Raw genomic sequence first — 9,831 nt, 5'->3', positions numbered from 1 at the left:
TCTATTAATCAATGTTACAATCCTATTATAAGATGTTTCTTGTTATGAACTGATCAAATAGAGAAGAAAGGAAAGTATTCCATGATTACAGTCTGGTTCTTAACGTTACCTGGAAAATTGTAACAAGTGTTTTGTGTTATTAACGTACTTAAACGTGTCTGTTAATCAAACAGAAAAAAAAAACACAGCAAAGAGGAGAGTGCGTAAAAAGGGCATTTTTACAAGGTATGCTTACTTCCTTATATTGGTATAATGATACAAACTAATCTGGTGGTAATATGGTCAACGATATTGATTATATTCATTAATGTAAAGACATTTATTGACGTTCATAAATTCAAGGTACAAAGGGCATCTGAGGTCTTCCTCCACCAGTAAAGCTGGAACGGACCTATACTGTGTCGGTGTGACGTAAAACCCAAACAAACAAACAAAACCTTAACAAACAGGTCGTTCATATGATGGATTGAAACCCACGGCGAATGTAATCACTTAGCAAATCAAAGCACTGAATGTACTGATGAGGAGGCTATGACAGAATGTTTCAGACGTATAGTTTTTTTCATTTTGCTTAAAATGTGCTGTTATTTCAATTATTACCAAAATAAGAAGATATGCACATTGCGCTATTTATCTTTACTGTTGTGTTCAACCATTCATATATATGTTTAATATGGTTGACTATTCATTTTGTTAATAATATTCCAGAACATTTCATTGAGGTCTACATTCGGACTGTTAATCATGCAAATTTTTGAAAAAACATAATCTGTCAATAATAAATGACATACCAGCAAGTATGACGACTGTTCATTATAAGATAACAATCACATTTTACAACTGACGGCCCTTATCAAAATATTCTAGGACTGTTTTAATATCATTGAATGATGATAACAACTGCAAGTTATGCAACATTTTTATTGAACATAAAAATTATACATATTTACATGTACCATAATTGAGATCAATAAGATACTGTATTGTGATGAGTATTAATATTCATGCTCTACGGACAGAAAGTTGTCTTCTCCCGAAGCAAATCTCGAATAAAATCACGTTTCAGAAAAGAATATTCATTTCATTACTCGTCGCTGACTTTGACGGCTTCGGATAATATTAAAGCTAAATATTTCTTGAAAAAATACATATCTGCAAAGCTTATTCAAAATTGAATCAACCTAAGTGAAAATTGATCAGGAAGTTATATCTTCTTTTTTTACCGCCAGCACTCAAAGTTAATAATTAGATTCTACTTGTATTTTTAAACCTCACTAGCTTGAAATATATACTGCGGAAAATCTGTTGTTAACAGGGTGTGCGGTTATTACATGTACGTAGGGTTTTCCCTGTCGACCATTTCCCGCAAATAGATGAGAACATCGAAGCGTCAGTGCTATGAATGGTGTTATAAATAGCGTGTTTTGGAAGTTTTTGTTGAAACTTCTCCAAATCCCTCCAGAGGCGTGCACGTCGCGGAGAAGGCACACGGCAGGTCAAGGTCAAGTCATCTCAAGTACCAGAGGTGATTGGTTGACCTGTCGTGACTTATACTGGAGGTTTGGCGCTAATGAATGCCGTTTTTGTTGTCGTCAGTCAGGAAGTTGATGCCTTGACAGTATTGTCGTCTCCTTTACCACCAACGAACGAAGAATGGGCTACCAGGAAGATTCTGCTTGAAAAAGACGTCCCCGATGCTATAATCTTGGACATATGGTTATTCCGGCGCCGAGTATAAATAAACTTAAAACACACACACTTTTGTTGAAAACAAAACAACAACACACTTTCTGTAGTAATTTTTCAAGTGTTGTAAAATGAAAACGAAATTCCTCTTATGCCGCCGATTATTTATAGAACACAAACATATAAGTTCTTTTTATTTGATTTATTCAAATAAACATTAATCACTTCAGGGCGCGCAAATATCGTTTTCAAATTAAAGTTTCGTAAGATATGTTGATGAATTCCCGATGCTCGACTGTAAGTCATTCGTATATATATGCGTTTTATTGTTGTTTTTTTTTAAAGCTTCTTATTCTTTAATATTTTTATGTATCTCATAATCTGTATTGAAAATTTGAATTTTATTAAACATGGACATTCAAATTATGATGCGTTGCCCTAGAATTGAATAAACTTTCTAATTACACAATACGGGGTCATTCATTTGATTGAAGACTGATCTTTGCGTCTTTCTCTGAAATAATTATTTCCTTGTTAAAACATATTTGACCACATATTTCTGTCATTTAACTGTTCACTTTACTTCCGATTATTGTTGTACCGAAACACATGTTTCTATTTGTGTTTTCTAATCAATTCGAATCTATAATCAGTTTAATGGGACCACCACCGGGTAAACGACTACTAGGTACTTTGGTTATGTTTTTTACCCCAAATATTTGAATGTTTTTATTGGGATTAAAATGAGCGTAGTTAACTAAACAACTGGTTGTATAAATCCCTGACCTGACTAATTCTAATTATGAGATAAGTGGATATATTAAGACTTTCACTACAAAATATTCTTAAACAAAAGAGCACATGTTTAAATTTATTCCTATACAAATAAAAGATCAGAGTAGGGATCTGTCAATTGCCAGACATATTTTTAAAAGATACTTTTATGTTAAAAGTTTGATTAATGAATTATGTTAGATGAAAATATAAGTATTGCTTTTTTATTTTGCTAATGTAAAATGTAATCTTGTGCTGAAATTTTGTTGGAGGGTCCTTACGGGTTTTGTAGTTCAATAGTTTTTTTTCCGGCGGTAATGGTTCAAGAATATAATGTTTTCAAACTATATGTTCATCACCATCAGTGAATTTTTAGTTAAATGTATCCAAAATATTTACCAACAGCTGTATGATATAGCGGTTTATGAGCGTTTTCCGCGTACAGCCTCCTAGGGTGTACTAATAAGTTAGTTTTCCTTAGTTATCACGCAAGCATGATCCATGTCTCTGATGTAAGCGATAGTTTACCCTTTTTTGTCTTTAAAAAAATATTAAGGACTATTAATGGTTTATAACAACAAAAGAACATGCATGATATTGAGACTACGGTGTTGCAACGTTTTAGTTAATGACCCGTCATAAACAGTTGGTCGCTGCGTAGTAATTGGAAAATTGTTATCAAAAATAATAAAAATCAAGGTACTATTTTTTGACCTGATTACCGCGGCAGTAAGATTTGATTATTAACATTGGGGAGGCATAGCCTCCCCAAAAAGGTCCCATAATCGCAATGCGTAATCTCACACAGTGTATTTGAGTTAAATCCGGGATGATTTAAGAAATGATTTTCTGTTAATACCTCGTGTCCATGTTTTTATTTTAAGGCCTCAACTTTTCATAGAATTTGCTCTTTCTATATCGTACGAAAAAACGTTTAATCTCGAACAAAGATCAAAAATGTACATACTGTAGTAATTTTCATACACAATCGCACTACTAATAATACGATCGCACTACTTAGGATTTTAATTGCCGTTGATTACATGTCAACTCTTAGAAGAGTAGTTAAACTATCACGCAACTTCCATTTATTTCAGGATACACGGTTTGTCTGTATGCAGACATGATGAGAGCTTCAGTGGCTTTGTTCTTGTTCCTGCTGACACGGACCGTCGCTCTACCGGCCAAAGATGGAGTAAATAAGGTAACGCAAACGAGACCATGGAATGCCACCATTATCAAACCAGCATCACAATCTGTTCTAACGACGGTAAAGAATGACTTACCTCCATTAGCACGTGTAATTACAGATACCAGCACCTCAACGTCAAAGTCCCGCATCGCAGCAATATCGCCAACTAACTGGACTATAGTATCACCGCTTATTGCATTCACTGACTCAGTAGACAGACAGCAACCGTTTGAAATTCCATACACCGCTGCTTCTTTATTGAAAAATTGCGAGATTTTACCCGAGGACCCTGAAGTTACATCAAATATTAAAGAAACTCTAAATAGTGGATCCAAAATGATCAAATTTCATTTGCTTATCAAACACAAAGAAAGGCTTTTCCGTGGTTACAACGAAAGCAGTATGTACAAACCCTTCTACTGGGTTCGATCCACAGGACGCCATGGTATTGGCCTATTACTTTTAAGACCAGAATACGATGTTCTGTCTTTAACCACTTTAGAGCTTGGTGTAGAAACACTGCACGTGAACATTACTGAAAATCCTAGTAACTGCCTCAGCCAGCTTGCATACACGGACATAGAGGTGCTGTTTAGGGAGCTAGTTATGAACGACTTTCAAAATACAAGTTCCGGTGAAATTGTAAAACTGAAACCTACGGACCATGTCTGTAACATGCACGTGACGGATAATGAAGGTGTTGCGGATTTCAGATTTCTATGTTGTCAAAGAAGCGGAACTAATCATATAAGTTGCAGTTACCTACAATCTGACACATGGCTCAATGTTCTATTCTTCGTTATTGTACTGTTGAAAGCTATCGTGGTTTTGTTTAGTCCAAGATTAATACCCGATTCATTCTATCGTCTGAAACATATAGCCGCTCCTTATGTACACAGATTGGAAAAACCTTTCACCATAACTACTGTTGTAACAACAGATCCTAACAGATACACAAACGTAAAGAACCAGTTTAAATTGTCAAAATTCAGGGAAATGAAGAACTTTAAGACAACATTGCAAAATCTCACACTCGATATACCTTATGAACTTGAAATGAATCGAGTTCATCTTCGAGTTAAAAGTGGGCGTTTGCTGCCAGAGGATTCTGCACCAGCTGGACTGTTTCGGACAATGCATGAATCTTTTTTCAAGTGTAAAATTCGCGGAAGAGCTGCTCTTGCAGATTGTTGTAATTCCAACTTTTTCTCGTTTTCTAATTGTCACAACAAAACCACATCTTGGTATACGGTTTTAAAACGTTTCATGGCAGCGGTTCTGCTTATTTTTCTGGCTACACCTTGGATTATCCGAATGTATGTTTACTTTCGATATGAAGACGCAGAAATGCATATGCGGAAACAATTTGCAGCCGAAAAATCACTACGATTCTATTTCCCGGGAAATTTCACTCTATTACTTACACCCTTACATGTTATTTTTATTGTTATCTACATTCTCTTGTGCTTTGAGTCCTGTGCATTTGGTATTATGAGTCATAAGATGAAGGAACAATTCAAATTCGTTCTCCGGAAGTGTTTCAAGGACATGCGTGAAATGAAACAAATGGATGTAATTGGTTGGCTAGTTAGGATTGCCGTTAAACCGTGCGCAAAGTTTGGTGGTATAGGGATTTGTGTTGGACTAATTACATGGACTCTTACACTGCCAGTCTTGTTTCTTATCCTTTCGTTTTACATATTTCCAACTGTAAATATAACTCTGCGGCTTCTAGCTCACTTTGTGGTGTATATTTTGCCCAAGAACGCGTGTAATGAGATGAAATTATTTGCTAGACTTTCAAAATACATTGACAGTTTAGAGCAAAGGTTAGATATGGATCAGATTGCTAAAGCTGAATCGTTAGAGAAGAACGAATCTGTATTGAGGTCCGGGTGGAAGAGATTCCAACAGTTGATCATTATATCATTGTGTCTACTGTCAATGTATTCAATAATATTTCTTGTGACAGAGTTCGTGTCCTTCATTGTGGAAATATTCGTATATACTTTAATGGGCCTCATTCTAAATGCATCAATGACATTAACCTATTTCTCACTAGCGTTCCTAATCTGGGTTTACGGAAACGACTGCTTTGGTGCTGTCAGTAAAAGATTTCTTGCATTTAACAAGACGATGAATGCTGCAATTCTAGAACTTGGTAAGAAAAAGGTTGAAAATGAAATTTATTCAGATGATGAAAAACAGGAGAACATTGCATTTAGAGTGAAGACTGAGAGGGTGGAAAAGGTCGAAAATCCGGTACAACTTGTAACAAACGCGGACTGTGTACCAAGATGGGAAATTTCAAGACTTGTTTTGTTCCTCAGTAAGAATAACCGACCTATGATTCCAAAGACCTTTTATTTCAAGTCCTGTATGATGCCATTCTACAGTGTTCCGGGAGAACTTGTGGTGAATTACTTAAGAGCAGCAAGTGAGTTTGGGATGATTTTATTATTCCTTATGTTTGTTCTTGTTGTCGTTCTCGCATTTGGGGACACTTACGAGATTTCAGCTACCAATAAAATGTTGGCTACAATCGCTGGGGGATTTTTGCCATTTATGTTAAGAAACATTGTGTTTAAATCACATGCTGTACCGACTGTGGATAAAGACAATATGCATTTTCAAATATGTCTACACCGTTTGTTAGATGACCACAAGCAGACGTGGCCAATTTACGACATTGATGTCGTAAACAGACAGATTTTGGTTGATAGTAAGTCTGAAAACGGAAATGGAAGCGCTGTAGAAACAACTGATATTAAAACACCAGTTTTCGAAGAAACAAACCCATTTATTGACAATGGCAGCCATAGAAACGGTAAGACAAATAATGAAAGTATTGATTTATTGATAAATATTGCAAGTGAAATAGACATTGACGATTTTCCTGGAATGAATGATGTCAAACACGGACGGGCTTATAATGGATCTACTTCTTTACTGGATGATTTGGAACCGGAAGAAAAAGAGATGCGTGAAATTCTGAAAAATGTGTAAAATGTTTTTCGGGTCATATACATTCCTCAGTCTGACCAACCAGTCCGTAAACTTGCATATTGCCCTCAAGGCCATGTTTGATTTGTTAAATAAATGATAATGTATAGATGATTATTTCGTTCTTCAGCTTAAAGTATCATTATTAATTTATTATCGTAACATGACATCATGTACTACAGAACGACAGAAGTTATTTTGTGTACTTTTACAATAACTTCTTTTGAATAAATTAGTTGGCACTTGTTTATATTTGTTTTTTGATAATTCTGGATACAGGAAGTGCCTATAATTAAACCTAATTATGTTTATATGACATTTGAACCTTATGATGATGCAATTCAATATGTCTTTAGCAGTTCAAGATATATATGCGCTTCGTATTTTATTTGTAAGCAAAAGCGTACAATTGTCAATATCCTAATTTTAGTAGCGAAAAAAAAAACAGCATATTTATAAAAGATGAAGCTCCACGGTCAGTTATCGGACAAAAGCGAATATGTTTAACATTTTAGATCAATTGAAATCTTATGATGTCATTGAATTATTTGTAAGTAAAAAGTTATAACCCAGTGACAAACATGTATTGTTTAAATAGAAACAATAAGGAAAGTAGTTTTTTGTAATCGTTTGATCTCTTTCATGTATTGTTTTTATGTCCTGCAATTTTACTTGTAATGTATGCAAAAAAATTTTAAAACCCATTTTTTTAAAATGGGCCCTTTGGAAATTTTAAATATGTTTTTCTTCCCATACGTTTTTTACCCCAAAATAAACAAATATGAAAGGGTTGAATAAGGTTGAAGTTATTGAAAATGAAACTAAATGTTAGCGTCATACATTCTAATGCCCTGCTTTGTTTATATAATAAGGTGTTGTTTCGTCTTTGAATTCTTTTAATTTTTAGAATTCTTTTAATTGAGATATTCGTACATATGTAACAGTGATGTTTCTGTGTATAATCAGTCTTTTCATAAAAAATGATGTTGATAACCTGCTTGCGCTAAACATTTTATATGTTTACCTTGTGGAAAGTCTTAAAGTTTCTTTAGACAATTGTATTTATTTAAAACATTTTATTATTTTAACAGACAACTGACAAATTTGTAAATTTATAATGTATATATTAAAAATTAGTCATTTTCGGTGAATTTACGAAGATATAGAGGATATTTGTTAAGTTCAGTGTAAGATCGGAATATATTTCACCGAGTGAGCACCAAAAGGTATATTTCACGAGTGGCGCAGCCACGAGTGAAATATGAACTTTTGGTGTTCACAAGGTGAAATATATTTCGATCTTACACTAAACTAAACAAATTTTCTTTTTATTACATGCAAAGAAACTTTTTAAAAACACATTTAACCTAATACTGAATGAAAAGCGCGCCAAATAATAATACAACGTGACGTCATTTACGACGTCACGTCATTAAGTTGGTACCCAGTACTGTGCACGCTGGTATTTCACTGAAACAACGTAAGGGGCTTAAATTCAAAACAGTGAAATTATCAAAGTGGTAATTTCACTGTTTCAAACAGTGAAATTACCAGTTTTATATCACTGATATATTTCTATAAACCACCGAAAAGCATGTAATAAAATAATAGCTGCTTAAAAGAATGGAAGCAAAAACGCAAGTTAATTATATACCACACACATCAAAGACATGTATATCAGGTATTCAGATAGCTTATCACGTCAACTTTACATTTGAGCCGTGTCACGACAAAACCAACAGAGTGCGTTTGCGACCAGCATGGATCCAGACCAGCCTGCGCATCCGCGCAGTCTGATCAGGATCCATTATGTTCGCTATCAGTTTCTCTACTTGTAATAGAGTTGGTAAGCGAACAGCATGGATCCTGATCAGACTGCGCGAATGCGCAGACTGGTCTGGATCCATGCTGGTCGCAAACGCATTATGTTGGTTTTGTCATGACGCGGCTCATTTGTCTACATATTAGCTAGTTCCGATTTCATCATTCTATATACATGTATTTATAGTAGTTTTTTTTCTTAATTATTAGTTAATTTTAGTTTTTAACAAAAGTTGTTTTAATAAAATGTCAAACATTATATTGTAATAAAAATGTAAAAACATGTATTGTTATTTTCGAGTCTTTTATAAGCTTGGCTATTCAACGAATAGAGGGCTGTTGTACCCACCCTGGCGTTGGCGTAGCTGTCAGCTTGCTTATTTTTTGAAGAGACTGGGCTGAAACTCCACATTCTTGTTATCTGAGATAATCTTATATGATGGGCTAAGGGCCCATAACTGAATTACCTTATTACAGCCATGACCCCTTTCCTATTGTCAAATACTGATAACAGTCGGTGAGTTGTTTGACGGACAGCTTTTGTTTATTTTCATACTCTATAAACATCATTTACAGAAATTGTCATGTCACTTTAGCGTTAATTTCCTTTAAGAAAAGCCTATATAAGAATGGTTTTTGACAAAATTATGCACTGTTTCGACATACAGCTTCTGTTAAGTTGTGTTTTTGTACCATCTCACTTACTTCCTATCCTTACATAATTATATTCCTTTGAAACTTAAGTACATGTAAGTAACATCATTCCACTTCAAGGCAAGTACTTATAAAAGTCGGGCATATAGTCTTACGGACATCTCTTGCTTCTGTTCTCTTGCTACCGGACGAATTTATGTCAGCGTTAATGTGGTTATTGAACAAGGTTCATAACTCTCGTGTAAATAATAATTGATTGAAATTACTGAAACATTTTACCATATCGTGTTAAAATCTGTTGATCTGGTATTTAATATGATTTTACAAATGTACAAGGAAAACAACTCGCCCTACAAACACATACTTATTGTTTTCCTATTTGCTCCCCTTTGTCATATTAGTAAATTCTTGTTCGATTGATACAGAAACTGATAGTTTGGACTGAGAGTGAAATATAGGTCCAATGTTTGCTCACGAACAGGAACTTAAAACAAAAATTTACATGTACGTAAGCGCATTGATTTTAGTGCAGCATTTCCTAGTAAATTACGGACATCATCAAAGTAGTGATATCCAAAATCTTTAACCCTTACCACAATAACTTTCTTACATGACCTCGTAAATTATTCATTCTGGACAAAACCATTCATCATTGCATTGCAAAATAAGAACTGACCGGCGGATAGTGCAGATGTCACAAA

At 34.5% G+C, this 9,831-nt stretch overlaps 1 protein-coding gene across 1 annotated transcript; it reads left to right on the top strand.

The window, feature by feature from the left end:
* The first annotated feature begins 3,583 nt into the window (after nucleotides 1-3,583).
* On the top strand, nucleotides 3,584-7,339 carry LOC132746949 (uncharacterized). The gene has a single exon (XM_060736233.1). It carries the CDS (start codon nucleotides 3,584-3,586, stop codon nucleotides 6,656-6,658), a length of 3,075 nt encoding a protein of 1,024 aa, XP_060592216.1. The 3' UTR covers nucleotides 6,659-7,339.
* Nucleotides 7,340-9,831: the final 2,492 nt, after the last annotated feature.

This window comes from Ruditapes philippinarum, unplaced genomic scaffold (genome assembly GCF_026571515.1).
Source record: "Ruditapes philippinarum isolate M1 unplaced genomic scaffold, ASM2657151v2 ctg722_1_1_1_1, whole genome shotgun sequence".
Taxonomy (NCBI): domain Eukaryota; kingdom Metazoa; phylum Mollusca; class Bivalvia; order Venerida; family Veneridae; genus Ruditapes; species Ruditapes philippinarum.
This window is presented reverse-complemented; position numbering and strand designations above follow the sequence as displayed.